The sequence below is a fragment of the Schistocerca piceifrons genome, chromosome 6 (genome assembly GCF_021461385.2).
Source record: "Schistocerca piceifrons isolate TAMUIC-IGC-003096 chromosome 6, iqSchPice1.1, whole genome shotgun sequence".
NCBI classification, from domain to species: domain Eukaryota; kingdom Metazoa; phylum Arthropoda; class Insecta; order Orthoptera; family Acrididae; genus Schistocerca; species Schistocerca piceifrons.
Window position 1 is genome coordinate 8,130,874 of NC_060143.1, and position 23,031 is coordinate 8,153,904.

The 23,031-nt window shown below is 38.2% G+C and overlaps 1 protein-coding gene across 2 annotated transcripts in view; it reads right to left on the minus strand.

Annotated features, from left to right (window-relative positions):
• Window positions 1-23,031, minus strand: part of LOC124802547 (tetratricopeptide repeat protein 21B-like) — a 275,934-nt gene that overhangs the window by 43,384 nt on the left and 209,519 nt on the right. For both annotated transcript variants that reach the window (XM_047263411.1, XM_047263410.1), the window contains 2 exons: window positions 16,952-17,219; window positions 10,321-10,555 (listed from right to left, as the gene is read on the minus strand). In XM_047263411.1, the coding sequence (XP_047119367.1) occupies window positions 10,321-10,555; window positions 16,952-17,219 (503 nt within the window). The remainder of the gene's footprint in view (window positions 1-10,320; window positions 10,556-16,951; window positions 17,220-23,031) is intronic.

Below are 23,031 nucleotides of genomic sequence, written 5' to 3' on the forward strand. Positions count from 1 at the left end.
TCCCGGATTTTTCCCGGATTTACCGGTTAAAAGTACACTTTCTCCCGGGCGAAAATACACTTTTTCCGTGTTAAGTGGCCGTATACTATTCCTTGGCACTGTAAAACTCATCAATCCTTTGAATGTTTATGGTTTTATATACCGAAGTAGAATTTCCCGCCGCTTTAGAAAACAAAACTCAGGGGAAAAAAACACTTTTTGAAACACCTTTGATGTGCAGCAATATGTACGCTGCATATTTTCGTGTTACGAAGGTATAAATTCGAATTCCACCAAATACCGCATGTTACTTTCCGAAGCATTGAAATCGAGATTGCGATGCGCATTTGTAAGCCACTCATCACTCATGTCAGGTGATCTCGCCAGCTGATGACAGCATAGGACACGTGATGTAGTCACCCAATAGCAATATCGCTCTTCAGCAGCGCAAAAACACAAACAAGAAAAGTTAATGGTTTAAATTAATATACATAGCATTCACATATAACATTGGTCTCCAAGATTAATAAGCTGGAAGAGAAGCTAAGCTTCCACATATAATGTTGGTGTTTTCTGCACGTGATACACTTTGTTACACATCACACAAATGTGCCAGTAAAATTTTTAATAACGAAGTAAATGTGTGATCTTCTGAGCTCGAAATTCTTCTAAATGGCCATCCTCAAAGAGTTGATTTTTAAATGAGAGTAATACGCTTTGTTATTTAAGAAATTCATCGTACATTCTTGCACATAGTTCATCTTGCGCAAAAGGAAATTTGATTTTAATGTATGTAACGCTTTTCAAACCACCGTTCGCAATATTTTCCCACTACCTGTTAGAAATACCGTAGTTTCGTTTCAGCAGTTGCAAGAGAGCGCCAGGTAAAAGTCGATGACGCAGGAAGGCCATATGTTCGTACGTGTAAAACATTAAAAGATCTTACATTAGGTCATAAAAGAAACAAGACATCAAAGGATACTTCAAGAGCATCGGAATTTCGTGAACCATACTAAAATGCATAATTCGGCTTAAAGTGCACATTCATATGTCCAGATTTGGATGTAAATTTTCTTGGAGTACCAGTATTGTATTATCTCATGTTTGGTTTTTTATTATGGCATAATGTCATACGAGCACTTGTAATCAGCAAACAGTTGAAACCAGCTAACAGTGTGAAATTAAACAGTTTGTTTCAAATAAACTGACAGCCTCAGCAGAAAAGATTAATAAAAGTCAAATCTCTTTAGCAAACCGACAAAAATAACTTCATTGTTCTGCAAGGTGATTAATGCTTGACTTTCAGAAAGGTGGAAATAAAATCTGAAACTAATGACATATTTTAGCCATCCGTAATTATGCGAACATATTTTAATTCATTTGATATCTCCTGGCCACAAAAATCCGTTTTATCATTTAACGTGAGAGCAATAAATGAAGGGGAAACAACAAACTCACTGAACATAAACACAGGTCACGTGGAGATGACACACCTCCCCACCACAACTCAGACTGCTATGGGCATCAGGCCCAGATTTACTTTATTTCCAAACCGGTGCAATATTAGGTAGTGCCGCCAAGCCACACTTCTGTAACAAGAAGCGGGAGAAGATACTACTCATATGCGACTCAACTATACATGCGCATGACCCCGCCCACAACAGCTCAAACGAATATGATTTAAACAGTTGCCACGTCATGCTCATCGGAGGCAATTTGTTGTTATGATGCATTGCATAGTCTTCCTAAAGCCTTTGACACACTTTGCTGTTGGCAGACGCTTGTATGAGCACTGTGTTTTATTGTTGTATAAGGTGCATTTCCTTTGCAACTTAAGTTTTATTTTCTTTTTTTTCCCCCTCTCGTTCATGTTTTGTTACTGCAGTATCATTCTGTAATAGCGGGATACAGTAATATCCTTTGTTCAAGTATTGGTTCTCACCACTCAAAATCACAAAAACTTAACTGAAAACTAAAACAATGAAAAATTCCCGGAATTGTAAACAATTCCCGGGTTTTTCCCAGATGAAAAAATTCCCGGGTTTTTCCCGGATCTCCCGGTTGTCCCGCGTCGTATACACCCTGTATATGCAAAGTGCCTCATGTTCACATCAATGTGCTCAGTGCCTCCCTGCCCTCACGTAAGACACATTCTTCTGGTTCAACAATTTGTTGTCTATGAAGCCCTGAATTGTATTATATGAAACACATCTCGATGATGTGCAGCTAATTTCCCACGGAAGATACAATGGGAGTTTGACTAAAAATCAGTGTGAGTCACTTGTGATAGAGAACTCCCAGGAGTCAAAAACCTCAATTTACTATCTCTATCTGGCATAACATATAAGAATTATTCACACACTTCCTCTGATATCAAACCATAACTGATTGACAGTCTGTTGTGGCGAGTTAGGTCTGAGAAAGGTGACATACCTGCACTACATCACTTTCAGTTGAGTCATATTATTCATGTACCATGCCTCACTGTTAAGAGGCAACTTGCGACTGTGTCATTGTTCTTGTGGAGGAAAGGAATTTCGTGACATACATGCCAGGGCACAAAGGTGTTCCAGAGCACACTATGTGATGATGAATAAAACATTACCGAGATATTGGAGGAATCGGTGGGCATACGGGAAACGGACTTTGGCATGTAACAACATCTGTCCAGGTTAATGAACATGTCAACACGTCATGGCTAAGCCCTTTTCCAAATGCTGTGCAACTGAAACGTACTACTGCATTTCCAGGTCAATCGATATGGTTTGGTGCTAACTTTAAGAGGTCAGACTACTTAGCAAATATACAGCCTGGAAGGAAAGACAGATTAGCGTTTGCTGAGCACAGTGTCAATCGTGATATTTTCCTACAAATCGCTATTGTCCCCAGCTAATGCTCCAAACCACAGCCCTATTGATAATGTATGGGCAGAGACAAAACAGACCACGCAAGAAAATTGGCTTGACCCTGCACCAAGAAGCAATTATTACGTTTGGAACATTACCCAAGCTGCCTGAGAGGAGGTGGCAGAAAATGACAGGATTTATTATCTTCCTCACAAGATTCCCTTTCTCACAGATTGCAAATAGTCCTTGAAGTTGGATGGGTATAAAGTGGTAATGAAGCCACAAGCTGTGCCCTTTTGCAGGTCAAAAAATATCTTTGCAAGAACCATGAATTGTTTGTTCTATTGATTTAGTGATTTATATGGATTATACAAATTAACAGAGTAATGAAAAAAGCTGCGCTAATCCAGATACTAACCAAACATTGTTGCCAGGAAGATGCTAAATTTCTTCCTCAATTTAAAGCTGACGTTCGATACCAGAAGATTTCTTTTAACCGATGCACTCTTTACCTGTTCTTGCTTCATCTTCCATGTTTTATGTTGCTTGCACGTTGGCAGAATTCCTTCACTTCATCTACTCTGTGATCACCAATTCTGATGTTAAGTTTCTTGCTATCCTCTCATTTTTGTTACTCCTCATTACTTTTGTCTTTCTTCAGTTTACTCCCAATCCATATTCTGTACTCAACAGACTGTTCACTCCAATGAACAGGTCTGTATTCCTTCTTCACTTTCACTAAGAATACCAGTGTTATTCCTGAATCTAATCATTGGTGTCATTTCACCCTGAATATTAATCTCAGTCTTGAATCTTTCTTTTAATTCTATCATTCCTTCTTCACTGTACAGATTGATCAGTAGGGGGTAAAAGACTGTATTCCTGTCTTACACCCTACTTAATCCAAGCCCTTTGTTCTCGGTTCTCCAGTGTTATTGTTCCCTCTGGGTCTTGTACATACTGAATAATACCTGTCTTCCCCTGTGGCTTCCTCCCACATTTCTCAGTATTTTGAGCATTTTGCATCATTTGTCACATGTTTTTACTATGTCACCAAATCTTGGAAATGTGTCTTAATTTTTCCAACTTCTTGTTTTCATTACCAATCAGAACTGCTTCTCTGGCTTTATAAAAGGTAGAGGCACCAAACTAATTGTCATCTAACAGATACTTAAATTTCTTTTCCATTCTTCAGTATATTATCCCTGTCAGCAGCTTAGATGTAAGGGCTGTTCAGTTGATTGTGCAAAGTTCTTGCACTTACCAGCTCTGGCTGTCTTGGAATTGTGTGGGTGATATTTTTTCCAAAAGTCTGACACTATGTCTCCAGTCTCATAGATTCTGCACATCAACTCCAATAGCCTTATAGTTGCCAATTTACCCAATGATTTTCGAAACTGTGAAGGGATTTTGTCTTTCCCTCGTGTCTTATTTGGTCTCAAGCCATTCAAAGCGCTGTTAAACTCTGGCTTTAAAACTGAATCCCCTATGTCTTCCACATTGACACTCATTTCTCCTTTTATCAAGTCATCAGAAAAGTCCTCCCCCTCCTACAGGCATTCCTCTGCTTTTAACAATGGAATTCCCGCTGTACTCTTAATATTGACGACCTTCCTTCTGATTTACCAAAAGCTGCTTTGACTTTTGTATATGATGAATTGGGCTTTCTGACAACTGTTTCTTTTTCCTTCTTCACATTTTTCTTGCAACCATTTTGCCTCGACTTCCTTACACTTCCCATTTATTCCATTCCTAAGTGGCTTCTACTGGTATATGCCTGTCTTTCCTTCTACATTTTATACTTCTTCTTTTCGTCTATCAAATGAAGTATTTCTTCACAGTTTTCTTCCTTGTACATATGTTTGGTTGACCAACTTTAGTGATTGCCCTTCTACAGAAGTCCATTCCTCTTCAACTGGGCTACATATTTTGGTATTCATTATCACAGTATCTACAGCCCTAAAGAACTTCAAACTCGTCTCTTCATCCCTTCGTACTTCTACGTTCCACACTCATTCTTCTGGGCAACTGTCTTAAACTTCAGTCTACTCTTCAGCATTACTAAATTATGATTCAGGCCCCTATTTGGTCCTGGGCATCTAGTGTCTGATTTCAGAATCTCTGTCTGACCATAATGTAATAAAACCAGCATCTTCCTATCTCTCTGGGACTTTCCAAAGTATATCTGCTGGAATTAATGCAGAACTCTTATCAATCTTTCTCCTTTCTCATTCCTAATACCAAGTCCATATTTTCCCATAGCTCTTTCTTCTATTTCTTCCCATATTACTAACTCAAGTCCCTCATGTTTACTAGAGTTTCATCTCATTTTATGTACTGAATTACTTATTCAATATCCTCATATACTCTCTCTACCTGATCATCTTCTGCTTGTGTTGTCAGCCTGTGTATCTGAGCTATTGTTGGTGTCAGTTTGCTGTTGATTCTGATGAGAACTCTTACCCATCATGGGTTGTTCTCATCACAATTGACAGTGAACCAACATCAACAGCAGCAGCTCAGATACATGTGCCGACATCACAAGCAGTAAACTGAGAGGCAGAGAGAGTATATGAAGATACTGAACAGGTAAAACTTACTCTCTCTTTCCTATCTTCCTATCCATAGTGAATCCTGCACCTGCTAAACCACTTCAGTGATCTCCACTATATCATGCTTGAGTCTTTGGGTCGATCCATACCAAGTGGTCCACCACTGGTTGCTTGACCATCTCAGAAAAATTTTATATTCGCTAGGTGAGTTCTCCAATGTTTAGTAGTCACAAAAATATTTTTTTTTTTTAAATTATTGTTTATTATTTTAAAATGGTGGCCATATTTGTTCCAGGCAGCATGCGTTTTTCCATATTTGCAAGCATCTACGTCTTTTACAATTATTCAGTAGTGGATTGTCCTAAGCCTTTCAGATAGAATGCATTTAGTTCAACACACTCTGGGCTACAAATTAACATCATTATCACTTAGCTGAATGTATTCTTTAATATATTTTTATTAGCTCAAAGTTATCAGCCACAAATTAAAAAAACTACATTTTTGAACAGTAGTTTTCCAAAGAAAGATTAATTTCTCAGCTATAATATATTTTTTCTGCTATTACACTGTATAGTACAGTTACTTTTTATAATCAATGGTGAGCAGCTTACATTTAAAAAATACACTATTTTAAAAAATTGACCTTTTTTTTATTTTTCCATTTTGTGGCCTGCAATATGTTTGTTGGGGGACCAGATAAAAATCTGGAAATTTCACAGTTAATAGACCTTTATGATATCAAACTTCAGTGTAAATTGAGTCAAAAATACGTTTTTTGACATCTGCGATATCTGGTACACTAATCAAATAAAGTATACCAATTGCATAATGTAACACACCACATTATACTAGCTAACACTTATTTGTCAAAACAATGCTGTGGTAATTGTTTCAGCAGGCTAACAATTGCATCTGCAAGTCTGTACAAGTCTGACTGTTGTCTTCCCCCTTACACTAAGAATTGTCTACTCACACTTATTTAGCTAGAAGTTCTTGAAGTGTGCATTTGAAAAATGATGTCTCAGTGTTCTGTTGGTGTTATTATTAATGAAGCATGTCATTAAAGTGTGTATGGAGTGTATCCTAAAGACATTACTTTAATCGAAGATGACAGTGAAGAAGAAAAAGTGTTGTTTTACTTAAGAGTCAGCCCAGAGATCAAATCAACACACAAGTACCATGAAATGAAATACTTAAAAAATTTTCATCACCTTTTTGGTCAGTCTTGCATGGACCCTTTTGAGAAACATAAGAAACCTATAACAAAAGGCCTGCGAGAAATAACATTTGATCATTATTCTAAAAATAAAAGCCCTTTTCTCAATCTCATACCAGGAAAATCATTGTGTCCAAATGTTATTCGAAGATATTTGTAATTCACAAGAGAAAGGATAGTGAAACCACAGATACAGAATTTTTTGACTTATCGGCAACCATTAAAAAAATGTATACAGCTTGTGAAATCCTGGTTGTATCACCTGCTAGTAAAATTAGAAAACTAAGTCAAGATAAAAGACCAAGTGCCTTGAATCCAAAAATTGAGAAAGTAGCAGCTAAAGCCAAAAAGAATTGGAAGTTTCATTTCAAAATACAATTTGTACTAAAACAGATGGAAGTTCTAAAACTTCACCAACCGAATATTATGATTTGATAGAAAAACTAAAAACTTAATGCAGTACTTCAAACAAAGAGGATAAAATTAAGATTATTAGTTTACTGCCAAATTCTTGGAGTCGAGCAAAAGTTAGTGATGAATTTAATGTGTCAGAACATCTTGTTAAGTTAACAAGGCAATTGGTAAAAGAACAGGGAATTTTACCAGCATTACAAAAGAAAAGAGCATCTAATCTGGTAGATGAAAGCACAATCAATAAAGTTATTAAGTATTATGACAATGACAATAACAGCCATTTGACCTCTGGCAAAAAAAAGAATGTGTTTCTGTGAAAGAAAATGGTTCTAAGATTCAAAGACAAAAAGGTTAATATTGTGTAATTTAAATGAACTATTCCCTGAATTTAAAATGAAAATCCTGACATTAAAATTGGAAGATCAAAGTTTTGCAAGTTGAGACCAAGATGGTGTACTGTTGCAAGAGCATCTGGCACCCATAATGTTTGTGTTTGTTTGCATCATCAGAACATAAAGTTGATGATAGATGGGGCCAATCTTAGAGTTGACTATAAAGATCTTTTCGAAGTTATGGTATGCAGTATTGACAATTACAATTGCATGATCAAGGGAAAATATGAAGACTGTCCAGGCAAACAAGTGTTACTTGACATATTTGAAGAATCCAAAGATGATGATTTGATGCCTGACAATATAAAATACAAACAATGGGTGACACAAGACAGAACTGAAATGGTGACAGTCATAAAATCACAAGAAGAGTTTTTTGAAGTGTTGGTGGCTAACCTTGAAAATCTGAAAATGTATCATTTTATTGCAAAAGCCCAAAGTAAATTTTTGAAAGACAAAAAGCAAACCTTGGCTGATGAATGCTTAGTTCTTGCTGACTTTTCGGAAAATTATTCCTTTGTTGTTCAAAATTAAGTACAAGGGCACCACTGGGTAAACAAACAGGCCACAGTTCACCCATTTGTATTCTATTATATAGATGAAGATAAATTAATGAGCTACAGCTTTTCTGTCATAAGTGACTACCTTGAACACAACACTACAGCAGTGCACATTTTTCAACTAAAATTAACAAACTACATTAAACAGCACCCCCCTTCCATAAAAAAAAACTGATTTACTTTTTGGATGTGGCATCAAGTCAATATAAAAACAAATAAAAATTTATTAACATCTCCTTTCATAAAGAAGATTTTAGGTTTGATGTAGAATCGCACTTTTTCGCTTCACGCCATGGGAAGAATGCTTGTGATGGTGTTGGGGGTACAACAAAGCGAGCTGTCACAAAAGCAAGTTTGCAGCGGACCGATGACAATCATACCATAACACCTCAAGAAATGTTTGAATTCTGTAAAAAACATATCAAAGGAATTACCTAGGTTTTTGTACAATGTGAGGAAATGCAAGGAGTTTATTACAGTGTCTTGAAGGAAAGGTACAAAACTTGTCAGATGATTAAAGGCACTTGATCTTTTCATTGTTTTGTACCCCATTCACACAACTTACTGAAGTGTAAGATCACATCAACTTCACCTGATAGTGAACTTCATCAGTGTGGAAAACTTGTACAACTGGTTCTTCAAAATAAAAACATAGTGACTTGTGTTTATGATGAACATTGGTGGATTGGCAAAGTTGATAATATTGACTGTCAAAACCAAAAAACCAAGATGTACATGTTGTATTTTATCACTCTCCAGGACCAAGGACATCTTTTTAATAAAAAAAAAAAAAAAAAAAAAAAAGGGGGGGGTCCAGTTTGGATGCCACTTAAAAATGTACTAAGGAAGTCTCCCATGGAATTTACAACTGTGACTGGGCAATCTAATAATCTAACACCCAAAATGAGTGAACAAATTTCTCAAATGTTCAATGAGCAATGTACTAAAAACAAATAACAAGAGAACAATATAATGTAATTAGTAGGATTATTTTCAATAAAAAGGTAAGTAATCATAGATATTATTAAATTATATACTGTAATTGATATATTTTATTCCATAAGCCTAGATATCGCAGATGTTAAAAAACATATTTTTTACTCACATTTGTAATTTTTTTCCATAACTTCCAATTGAATCTCAAAGTTGAAATTTATACTGAAGTTTGATATCATAAAGGTCTATTAACTGTGAAATTTTCAGATTTTTATCTGGTCCCCCAACAAAGATACTGCAGGCCACAAAATGGAAAAATAAAAAAAAATCAATTTTTTAAAATAGTGTAATTTTTTAAATGTAAGCTGCCCACCATTGATTATAAAAAGTGACTGTACTATACAGTGTAATAGCAGAAAAAAATATTAAAGCTGAGAAATTAATCTTTCTTTGGAAAACTACCGTTCAAAAATTTAGTTTTTTTTAATTTGTGGCTAAAAACTTTGAGCTAATAGAAATATATTAAAGAATACATTCAGCTAAGTGATAATGATGTTAATTTGTAGCCCAGAGTGTGTTGAACTAAATGCATTTTATCTAAAAGGCTTAGGACAATCCACTACTGAATAACTGTGTAGATGCTTGCAAATACGAAAAAATGCATGCGGCCTGGAACAAGGTACTACACTTGTCAGAAGATTAAAGGCACTCGATCTTTTCACTGTTTTGTAGCCATTCACACAACTTACTGAAGTGTAAGATAACATCATTTCCGAATAATAATAAAAAAGTTTTTTTTTTTTTTTTTTAATTTTTGTGACTACTAAACATTGGGGAATTCACACAGCAAATATAAAATTTTTCTGAGATGGTCAAGCAACCAATTATTTTTTTCCTGAACCACTTGGTATGGATTGACCCCTTCGTGTTCCCTTTTCAGATATTCTAATTTCCCTACTATTTCCAAACTTCTGACATTCCATACTCCAAGTTGCTGAATGTTACCATTTGATTGGTTATTCCATGGTTACCTCCTCACAGAAATCTGAAAGTAGCCTTATCCATAATCTTTGCCAATGAAGAGGTGGATGCACATTGTGTGTCTTTAATGCAATGGTTTCCACAACTTTCTGTATCCTAATGCCACTGATCAAAGCTGAATCTTCCCCCTTTTAGAGCAAAACACTGTCCTGAAACTCTGTCCTTTCCTCAGCCTTTTTTGACAAGGCTGTTGGCAGAACAATGGTGACTCCTTACACTGGAAGTCTTCAGCTGCAATAGCTAGTGATTTTTCCATAGTTAGTGATTTTCATTCATGATTCAAGAAGTGCCCAGTATCGAACTGGGGACCCATGATGTTTTGATGACTGGTCAAAAATCACTATGCTAGACCTAGATGTATTATACGGAAATGAAAATATTAACCTCTCAGCTGTTGTCAGTGCCATCAGTCTTGAGTTTCCTCCTGAATCATCTTCATACTGTCCACTGCCACCTGCATCATCACTCTGGTCCAGACAAATCTCTATCATGTTGTAAAGAGCTTGTCTTCCCCATTCAGCATCATGACGAGCTCCATTAAAGAACCGAAGAGCAGCATTATGATTACCAGAATACCACTCAAACAGTCCTCGACAGTAACATAATCCAGCTTCTTGGTCTGAAATTATAAAACAAGTGTATGCCCTCAATCACTACAGAGCACTGACGACAAAAACTGACAGTCAATAAGCAATAAAATGTTATTAATAAAGAAAAATTAAAAATTAAAATTTGAAAGATAAATATTGATAATAAAATTGCAAGCATAATGCCATTTGGCCCAAATGTTAGGATGTAGCTTACAATTGGTACCTAATCTTTTTACATGTCCTTGCTGTACAACATTAATGCTCATTTGCAACAACACGACTAGCATCTGTACCCAAAACTGGCAACAAAGCATTTTAATATACAACAATGAAAACTTAATGGTTGTCCACTGTTTAGAATTGCCGATCTGGGGCACTGCTTGCTTGCTAAGACAGTCATGCTAGTTTTGGATGTTTTTAAGGGACTTCTAACTGCTGAAGCAGAAGATAAACTTGCTGAAAAAAAAGAGACTCTTCATAAACACATGTGCTAGATATGGCCATATATAAGCCAATCAAGATGAACCTCCCTCTTTACACTGTCTGATAAGATTAAGGGTCATCAATCACCATTCCGTATGAACAGATTCTTGCTTTATGGTCCTCCATATCAACAGAGTCCACGCTGCCTATCAAATGCATTGGATGGCAGTGAAGATGACGTACTGAGGTAAGAGAATGATGAAAATTATGGGAGTGGGAGTGATGAAGTGAATACTGGTACCCATAGTGATACGAGTAAACAAGACAAAATATGCTACCGGTATGTTAGGTGCCAATGTGTTGCATCATACATTAGAACAAATGTTACCTATGTTTTACAAGTAAATAAAAATAAATTTCTTGTAATTTTTCTCTTCTCATTCAGCGTGTGGCTTGTTGTTGTGGTCTTCAGTCCTGAGACTGGTTTGATGCAGCTCTCCATGCTACTCTATCCTGTGCAAGCTTCTTCATCTCCCAGTACCTACTGCAACCTACATCCTTCTGAATCTGCTTAGTGTATTGATCTCTTGGTCTCCCTCTACGATTTTTACCCTCCACGCTGCCCTCCAATGCTAAATTTGTGATCCCTTGATGCCTCAAAACATGTCCTACCAACCGATCCCTTCTTCTAGTCAAGTTGTGCCACAAACTTCTCTTCTACCCAATCCTATTCAATACCTCCTCATTAGTTGCGTGATCTACCCACCTTATCTTCAGCATTCTTCTGTAGCACCACATTTCGAAAGCTTCTATTCTCTTCTTCTCCAAACTGGTTATCGTCCATGTTTCACTTCCATACATGGCTACACTCCATACAAATACTTTCAGAAACAACTTCCTGACACTTAAATCTATACTCGATGTTTACAAATTTCTCTTCTTCAGAAACGATTTCCTTGCCATTGCCAGTCTACATTTTATATCCTCTCTACTTCGACCATCATCAGTTATCTTACTCCCTAAATAGCAAAACTCCTTTACTACTTTAAGTGTCTCATTTCCTAATCTAATCCCCTCAGCATCACCCGATTTAATTTGACTACATTCCATTATCCTCGTTTTGATTTTGTTGATGTTCATCTTATATCCTCCTTTCAAGACACTGTCCATTCCGTTCAACTGCTCTTCCAAGTCCTTTGCTGTCTCTGACAGAATTACAATGTCATCGGCGAACCTCAAAGTTTTTACTTCTTCTCCATGAATTTTAATGCCTACTCCGAATTTTTCTTTTGTTTCCTTTACTGCTTGCTCAATATACAGATTGAATAACATCGGGGAGAGGCTACAACCTGTCTCACTCCTTTCCCAACCACTGCTTCCCTTTCATGCCCCTCGACTCTTATAACTGCCATCTGGTTTCTGTACAAATTGTAAATAGCCTTTCGCTCCCTGTATTTTACCCCTGCCACCTTCAGAATTTGAAAGAGAGTATTCCAGTTAACATTGTCAAAAGCTTTCTCTAAGTTTACAAATGCTAGAAACGTAGGTTTGCCTTTTCTTAATCTTTCTTCTAAGATAAGTCGTAAGGTTAGTATTGCCTCACGTGTTCCAACATTTCTACGGAATCCAAACTGATCTTCCCCGAGGTCCGCTTCTACCAGTTTTTCCATTCGTCTGTAAAAAATTCGCGTTAGTATTTTGCAGCTGTGACTTATTAAACTGATAGTTCGGTAATTTTCACATCTGTCAACACCTGCTTTCTTTGGGATTGGAATTATTATATTCTTCTTGAAGTCTGTGGGTATTTCGCCTGTCTCATACATCTTGCTCACCAGATGGTAGAGTTTTGTCATGACTGGCTCTCCCAAGGCCATCAGTAGCTCTAATGGAATGTTGTCTACTCCCGGGGCCGTGTTTCGACTCTGGTCCTTCAGTGCTCTGTCAAACTCTTCACGCAGTATCTTATCTCCCATTTCATCTTCATCTACATCCTCTTCCATTTCCATAATATTGCCCTCAAGTACATCGCCCTTGTATAAACCCTCTATATACTCCTTCCACCTTTCTGCCTTCCCTTCTTTGCTTAGAACTGGGTTGCCATCTGAGCTCTTGATATTCATACAAGTGGTTCTCTTCTCTCCAAAGGTCTCTTTAATTTTCCTGTAGGCAGTATCTATCTTACCCCTAGTGAGACAAGCCTCTACATCCTTACATTTGTCCTCTAGCCATCCCTGCTTAGCCATTTTGCACTTCCTGTCGATCTCATTTTTGAGACGTTTGTATTCCTTTTTGCCTGCTTCATTTACTGCATTTTTATATTTTCTCCTTTCATCAATTAAATTCAATATTTCTTCTGTTACCCAAGAATTTCTATCAGCCCTCGTCTTTTTACCTACTTGATCCTCTGCTGCCTTCACTACTTCATCCCTCAGAGCTACCCATTCTTCTTCTACTGTATTTCTTTCCCCCATTCCTGTCAATTGTTCCCTTATGCTCTCCCTGAAACTCTCTACAACCTCTGGTTCTTTCAGTTTATCCAGGTCCCATCTCCTTAAATTCCCGCCTTTTTGTAGTTTCTTCAGTTTCAATCTGCAGTCCATAACCACATCTGCCCCTGGAAATGTCTTACAATTTAAAACCTGGTTCCTAAATCTCTGTCTTACCATTATGTAATCTATCTGATACCTTTTAGTATCTCCAGGATTCTTCCATGTATACAACCTTCTTTCATGATTCTTGAACCAAGTGTTAGCTATGATTAAGTTATGCTCTGTGCAAAATTCTACAAGGCGGCTTCCTCTTTCATTTCTTCCCCCCAATCCATATTCACCTACTATGTTTCCTTCTCTCCCTTTTCCTACTGACGAATTCCAGTCGCCCATGACTATTAAATTTTCGTCTCCCTTCACTACCTGAATAATTTCTTTTATCTCGTCATACATTTCATCAATTTCTTCATCATCTGCAGAGCTAGTTGCCATATAAACTTGTACTACTGTAGTAGGCATGGGCTTTGTGTCTATCTTGGCCACAAGAATGCGTTCACTATGCTGTTTGTAGTAGCTAACCCGCACTCCTATTTTTTTATTCATTATTAAACCTACTCCTGCATTACCCCTATTTGATTTTGTATTTATAACCCTGTAATCACCTGACCAAAAGTCTTGTTCCTCCTGCCACTGAACTTCACTAATTCCCACTATATCTAACTTTAACCTATCCATTTCCCTTTTTAAATTTTCTAACCTACCTGCCCGATTAAGGGATCTGACATTCCACGTTCCGATCCGTAGAATGCCAGTTTTCTTTCTCCTGATAACACAGCGTGTGGCTTATTTTCACACAAAATATTTTTTCTAAATTTATTCCTCATAATTTAGGGGGGCAGTTTCTATGTCATGGCGGTTTATTATCGGGGCCAATATGGTGCTCCTTGAGCTTATCTTGCCTGTTCCAGAAGAGAATTAACTGATATGTTTTACAACATCAAATTAACTTCACTGTCCATTATTAACATAAACACATTAGCATTTGTGAAAACACAAGAACAATGTGTATAACCAAAATGAACCCAGTACCAGAGATTAACTAAACCGCAGTATACAAATGATTATGGTTACAGAACTACATATGATCTCTGACTTTGAGAATCCAGTATGATATATAGGCCTAACATACTGTGGCCAATGCTTTTAAATGCTATGATGCAGAATCAAAGAGAATGTGTATAGTTCCTGAGGAACCTCCATCAATGAAGTTTGTACATGTGTGCATAAAGTGTCAACAGTAGTAGTTGGAGTGTCACGATGAATTGTCCATAACGCATGACTCAGGAATGTTCAAAGGGTGACACATCAGGTGCGCATACAGCCCAGGGAAGCACTAACATCATCAATCTTTCTTCACAGAAGGCTTGTGCATCCATAAACAGATGTGGATACCACGTCAAAATAAGGCATGTGGAGCAGCCTGATGGACTGGTACGACCTTGAGCTCTAAAACCTCTTTGATGCATTGGTTGCTGGTCAGATATGACGATATCAGACAGTATGTTGTATCCAACACCACCCAAAATCATGAAACATAAAGTTAGCTCACTACCCAGCTCAACGAAATGTGTTGCCAGATTACCAACAGAACAGTAATATCTGATACATAAGCAGTCATTAGCAGATGACAAGATAAAGGAGTACTCAACCAAAAACATTAATTTCTGTTACTCAGCACACCAGCAATGGCATTCACATGCCTATTTCAGTCTGTGGCATTTGTGATTTCCAAACAATGGAAGTCATCAGTTCAGCTTCAGAGGATAGCATCAAACTGCCAAGGAGAGCAGGGCTCCAGCAGCAATGCCAGATGGCACTGATGCTGTATGGATGCAGTATGACGATGATGATGTGTGGTCTGTTACAGCCAAGCAAACAAGATGGACGTCATTCTGTGTTGCCATTGTGCATATGATCCCACAGTAGCCCCAATTCCATACACAAGCATCACTATTGTAGCAGCATGACCTTTATGGGCTGAAATGTCATGGCATGGCAAATCAATTACCCGTAGAATGGTCATTCTGCCCTATCTGAACTCATTTAGATACAATATGGTGGGTGCTCTAGATGCTGACAATGCATGCTGGAACTTGTTTTAATACTTTCACTTCATTAGATGGTTGCTGACTAAGCTTGAGTTGATACAGACTATTCTGGCCACACAAGTGAGGATGCTGGACCCATGTGTATGCAATCTCTCCATGAGTTTAATTATATATAGCTGGTACAATGATCGGTGAGTTATATGAGTTTACATTCATTTTTTCCAGTAAATCCATGGGAAATCTTTTATCCCAGGCGAACACCATTAGATTACAATCTAGAGGACCTCGACAGCCACTAGTGGCAAATCAACAACACTGTCACTAGTCTCCATGTTGGATAAACAGTCGCTACAGTCAGTAGGCAGTTACTGTGATTTTACTTTGCATACTGGTTATTTTCCAGTTGGATGTAGTCACTATAAATTGAGTTTGGACTTTTACGTATGGATTCACTCTTGGACATAGAATTGCTTTGAAATTGGTGAATAGATATAGTTCAAGTGGTTATCTATGGTACTTGTTTGTCAAAGTTGTGTTGCCAATCTATCCTGGATTAATAATGGCCTAAGTCAATGCATCATTCCAGCTTGTGTTGCCAAAATGTGGTTACTAAAATTATAGATTTCACAGATTTTAATTTACTTAAATAGGAAAACAGTTTCAGCATTACAACCATTATCAGATTTATACAAGGAAAAAAAAATGATGGTATTTCAGAATTTGTGAAACATGACCATGAATCTAAAACACACACACACACACACACACACACACACACACACACACACAGAGAGAGAGAGAGAGAGAGAGAGAGAGAGAATAACCAAGCTAATCACCTTATAAAGACAGAAACACAGATGACATGTTACACAATAATGTTCCAAAGGGACCCTTGGTTTCCCTAGTCATTTAAGGTAAATGAAGCAGCTTGACTGAAAAGGACAAAGTTAAGTCCCTTTATTTATGTGAGCTACCTGAGCTTACAGTCCATTTCCAGTGACCTCAGCATCAATGGAACATTGTTCCTTTATAAGTGATCATAATGAGATTTGACAAAATGTGTTTCATGCCTTGGCAACATCAAAATGTATACAACATAAGCAGCAAAAGGTATTTTATAAAATGACCCAGAAAACAAATGCAATAAACATAAAACACTGACTTTCATTGTCAGTATTTACTGCCTTGAGATTTACACCATGATCATGATGTTTACCAGAAACATTGTTGGTGTTCTTGATTTTGTTACCGTGTGTCACCAAGGAAGTGAGCAAAGTACTCTTTCACCATTGGTAATTAGGAGATGGAAAATAGCTTAAAGAAGAAATAAATATACACTAACATTAATCAGAAATATTAAGCAATATATATCACAACAATTCATAAATGCTTAGTAAAAGCTTACCAGGTCGCTGGCAAGCCGCAGTTGCTCTTTCAAGGAAAGGTTCGGCTTCAGGAAGTGTTGCTGTTCGTCGTGACACCTCTACAAGACGGGCAAGGGCTGTCCAATATGTAGGCTGCTGTGCAAGCAGTTGACGAAAGTGCATAGCAGCAGTGTCAAAATCAACACGCCGGAACGCTAAATCTGCCATCATAACTGTGGCTGACTCATTGTCAGGGTCTGTTTCAAGCAGTTGAGAACAGGCTTGTTGGCACAGCTCTAACTCACTGGTCTGTAACACACAGAAAGCATTCTGCCTCTAGTTATTTTTTTAAATATTAAGAACCATAAGTGGCTGATGTTTTAAACATTACAAATCATAAGTGGCATGCCAAGGTATCACAAATTATTAGAGCATTCATCTACATCTACATGACTACTCTGCAAATCCCACTTAAGTGCCTGGCAGAGGATTCATTGTACCACATTCACAGTAATTCTCTATTATTCCACTTTGGGAAGGTGCACGGAAAACATAAAATTCTATACCTTTCTGTGTAAGCTCTGACTTCCCTTATTTTATTAGGATGATCATTTCTCCCTTTGTAGGTCAGTGTCAACAAAATACTTTCCCATTCGGAGAAGAAATTGGTGATTGAAATTTCATGAGAACATCCCGCTGCAACAAGAAAACCCTTCGTTTTAATGATGCCCACCTCAAATCTTGTATCATGTCTGTGATCCCTCTCCCGTATTTTTTGATAACATAAAATGTGCTTCCCTTCTTTGAACTTGCTCAACATACTGTGTTAATTCTATCTAGTGGGGATCTCACACCTTGCAGCAGTACGCCACTAGTACTTCGTCTCTTTAGAAGATTTGTTTCACCTTCTACATGTTCTGCCAATAAAACGTAGTCTTTGATTCACCTGCCCAAACAACATTTTGCATGTGTTCTTTTAGGTATGTAGTTGAATTTACGGCCTTTAGATCTGATTGATCTAACGTGTAACTGAAGTTCAATGGATTCATTATAGCACTTATGTGGATGATCTCACACTACTCATTATTTAATGTCAAACTGCCAATTTTTGCACCATACAGATGACTTTTGTAAATTGTTTTGCAATTGGTTTTGATCTGCTGTTGAGTTAACAACAGCATCATCTGCAAAAAACATAAGGCAGCTGCTCATATCCCTCCCCTCATCCCCCTCCCCACCCCAAGTTATTTATATAGGTAAGGAACAGCAAAGAGTCTATAACAGTACCTCGGGGAATGCCAAAAATCACTTCTGTTTTACTCGATGACTTTCTGTCAGTTACTAAGAATTGTGATTTCTCTGACAGGAAATCACGAATCCAGTTGCATAACTGAGACAATATTCCGTAAACATGTTTAATTACAAGCTGCTTCTAAAGTATGGCATCAAAATACTTCTGGAAATCTATAAATACGGGATCAATTTGGAATCCCTTGTCGATAGCACTCAAAACTTTTTTCTGAGTAAAGAGCTAGTTGAGTTTCAAACAAATGATGTTTTCTAAATCGTGCTGACTGTATCCCAATAGATTCTTCTCTTCAAGGTAATTCATAATGTTCAGACACAGCATATGCTCCAAAACCCTGCTGCATAGCGACTTAATGATGTGGGCCAGTAATTTTGTGGTTTACTCCTATTGCCCTCCTTGAATATTGGTGTGACCTGTGCAACTTTCTAGTCTCTGGGCATGGATCTTTCACTGAGCAAGCGGTTGTATATGGTTGTTAATTATGAAGCATAGTCAGTATACAATCTGGACTTGAAGACTTGCTTTTATTAAGTGATTTAAATTGCTTCACTCCTCCGAATAAATCTACTTCTAAATTACACATGTTGGCAGCTGTTCTTGATCTGAATTCTGGAATATTTACTTTCCCTCTCCTTCCCTCTTTCCTGACGAAGCAACCGTTGGTTGCAAAAGCTAGAATTTTGTATGTATGTCTGCTTGTGTCTGTATATGTGTGGATGGATGTGTGTGTGTGTGCGAGTGTATACCCGTCCTTTTTTCCCCCTAAGTCTTTCCGCTCCCGGGATTGGAATGACTCCTTACCCTCTCCCTTAAAACCCACTTCCTTTCGTCTTTCCCTCTCCTTCCCTCTTTCCTGATGAGGCAACAGTTTGTTGCAACAGCTTGAATTTTGTGTGTATGTATGTGTCTGTTTGTGTTTCTATCGACCTGCCAGCGCTTTCGTACGATAAGTCACATCATCTTTGTTTTTTTTTATATATATATATACATATTTGGTGGATTTGGGAGGTGTGGTATTCAGTCTCACTATGACAACCCTACTTACACTATTCCCTGTACCCATTTTGATGCTCGTTATTAGCTCAGGATTACACAACCATTTACTATTCAGTTGGGCTCATGAATTAATCGCTCAAACTAGTTTTCAGAGAGCGCATTTAGCATAATTTCGGATGATGTTTTATGCTTACCTCCAGATTTAAACATCACATGTATATAAATTACATACACTACTTAGTGACTAGGAGATTACACTGTAAGAATGGAGTAATTAGGTGCAATCAGCAGCGTCCTTAAGTGTTCCCTCTTCAGTCCGGAGCATCTGTCTGGAGGCAAGCATTCTATTTTTGGTCTGCTACAGTTACAGGTGTTCTCTCTGTGGTCTGCTCCCAATAGAAACAGTCTTAGGCATTCCTTCTTTGGTCCAGTGCAGCAGGCCAAATGCAGTGTTTCATCTTCAGTCCCAGGCAATTGTCTCCACAACTGTTCTGTTTTTGGCTCACTATGTTTCCAGCTACTCTGTTTGCAGTCTGCTCCCACTAGAAGTGCCCCACGACGTACCATCTTTGGCCCAGTGACTTATTTGGGGTTCATTTTCCATGTCCACATTTTCAGTTCTCCTTTTTGCGGAGTTCTGCTGCTGCTCCTACTGCACTTTCAACAACTCCAGTGCAGGATCCCAGACTCTACTGGGTTGGTACCCAGTGTCACAATTCATCAGGTTATTTGTCATCTCTATAATCCCTCCTACAACATTGTCCCAGTATCTGGGAGTTTGTGCCAAAGCCCTTGTTTCATCAGGTTTCATGAAATAATTGAGTTCCAGACAGCGCTCGGCAACTGCTGATTTACTTCCCTGTCTTAGTCAGTTGTGCCTCGGACATTGTTTGCACCTGATGTCCACTATCCTAGTTGTTTGGTTCAATGTACAACATGCCACATTGGCAAGGTGTATTACAAATTCCACATTTTCAGAGTCCAGAGTCATCTTTCACATTTCCCAGTAGCTCTCTTGTTTTGGTAGGTGAACAGAACACACATTTCACATTGTGCTTCCTGAGAATCCTGCTTATTTTGATAGAAATAGATCCTGCATAAGGCATGTATGTCACAATCTTTGCCTCATCTTATCTTCTTCTAGAATGTGCGGTAGAGTGGCTGGTTGAAGGGTCTTCCGAATGTGCTTTATCATGTTTCCATTCTTGCAGAACACTGATCGTAGATGCTATATTTCTACTGCAAGACTATCTGGGTCTGAGAGGTGTACACTCCATGGACCAATGACTTCAGGACTCCATTCTGCACTGGGTATGACAGCAGCTGGCTTGCTGGAATAAATCACTGTGTGTAGGTTTGCAATACACTCTGTCACCAAATGAGCAATCTGCTCTTCTTTTGAAAAGTACATCTAGTAACAGCAACTGGCCATCCTTTCCCAGTTCCAAGGTGAACTTAATATTTGGGCGGCATGAGTTCAGATGTTAGAGAGAAAGTCACTGAGCCTATCCATCCATGAAGACAGAGCACAAAGGTATCATCCAAATACTTGAAGAAGCATGTGGGTTTGTATCTCGCAATCTCTAATGCCTCCCCTTCAGATCTCTCCATGAACATACTGGCAACCACTGGAGACAGAGGGCTGCCCATGGCTACAGCTTCTGTCTGTTCGTAATATTGGCCCCCATACAAAACATAAGATGAGGTCAATATATGTCTGAGAAGGTCCAGCAGAGCATCATCAAATTTCTCTGCAATCAGTTCCAACGAGTCTTTCAATGACACCCTAGTGAATAGGGATACCAAATCAGAAGTGTTTAGAGTTCTTAAAACAAAATCATACTCTACACCATGCTGTGAGAAATTCACAACAGGCAAACATCTGATGATAGCAGCAGACACATTTCCATATCGGATAGGTGCAGTACTACCACACAAAAATGCTGATGCTGAAAACACCCTATTGGACACACATTTAAAATACTAAATTCAATTCACCTTAACTATTCAAAAACTGAAAAGGGGGTACTTGCTATCGTATGTGCTGTACAGACATTCCATGTATCTCTCTATGGCATAAAATTTTACCTTTTCACTAACAATACACCATAAACCAAACTTTTTTGGACTAAATAACACTATTTCACAATGAACAGCACAAAGATCACAGTGATGGGAGTAATTTTTAGTTCTTCACAGCCAATTGTGAAACACACAAATGCAGAAACTCTTTCGCAGCTTCCAATGTACTGGGCAAACAAGGACTATTATCACACAATGCAGACGCTTACATCAAGCATTCGCAGTTATGGTTATTTTTGTTTTATAAGCATTAGGCCATTGTCTAAGACACATTTCTCTGGCTAACTGTTTGTCTCTTAATGTTGGAGACAACATCAGAGGCAATGAAGACTCATGCAGCAGTTTCAAACTTACACAAGCTCAGTCAGGCAACTGTTTACTTGCATCCATGCAACGGTTGGTTTCTGACATCATTAGACCTCTGCTGAAGATCACGGAGTTGCATCAATGCATGCTTTGGAGCTCTTCGAGGGTAACAGCTGGCACTGTTGGTTTTATGTCACACAAAGGCTTGCAACTTGTATAATATCAATCCATTTTCTTTTCTGTTAAAAATTGTGGTGTGCGTACTGTAAGACCTTCGGTACACACACCATCAGACCATTTGACTTGTCGTTCTAAAGAAGTAGGCGAGTGTCAGCAATATGTCTCGTAGTCTTATCGTGGCGTGTTTATCTTCTGCCGTTAGGTCAGACGATAGAAATGCCACTTGCACGCTTAGAGTAGCAGACTGACGGTGACCAACTTTAAACAGAACTTGATTAATGTTCACACACATTTATTAAAATAATAAAAAGCATAGACATTACGTAACTTGATTCTGGATGCTGTTTACAATTGACAATCTGAAGTTCCTTTGGTCTTGGTACGTTAATCTTATTCTCACATATCTCTGATACTTGACAAAGTGTCTATTCATTTATCTTCATGTCTATGTACAGGAATATGGTAATCTTCTTAGGTGCAGACTGAAACTTGACTATAGACTGGTATAGACTAATGCAGACTGGTACAGACTGGTGCAGACAAATGCAGACTGACTAATTAGAGGTCTGTACACTCGTTATAATACCTCGCGCGTTCAGGTATCACCGCGCGAGTGTCATCTGCGAGGAGAAAAGGTTCTACGTTAGCAGCGATCCCATTGGCTGCGTTACATATTAATACGTGGATCGGCAGAAGCAGAATTTGGTCCGTCTCTAAGGCAGCGCCATCTCGTAGTGCGGAGACAGACGAGCGCTGCGCCTGCGCTGTTGTGCTTAGCAGGCTGCGCTCTAGTGGGAAAGTTATGTACGTGCTGACTACGCAGAACTATGCACACAACAAAAATGAACTCGCAAATTGCATTTATGATTCCAGATGAGTTGTTGAATATTTCAGGACACATGAAAAGTTGTGTCATACCAAAACTTGAACCCAAATTTCTGACTTTTGTGAGCAGTTGCCTTAAGGACTTTCGCTATCTGAGCATGCTTCCAGGAGTGACCCAAATCTCCATTTGTCCTGGTGTCTACTTTTCCTTGTGCTCACACTGTATTATCATGACTCCCGCACAAGGTGAGACACTGTTTTCTCTCGTCATTGCCTCTCTGTGACATGAAATAAGGCAGTGAAGTGTCTCAGACACTGCGTTGATAATCAACAGTCACATTCAATTAAGAATGAACTCACAAAATGTAGCTGTTGATAGCCAACACAGAGTCTCAGAAACTGCACTGCTAAATTTCATGTCAC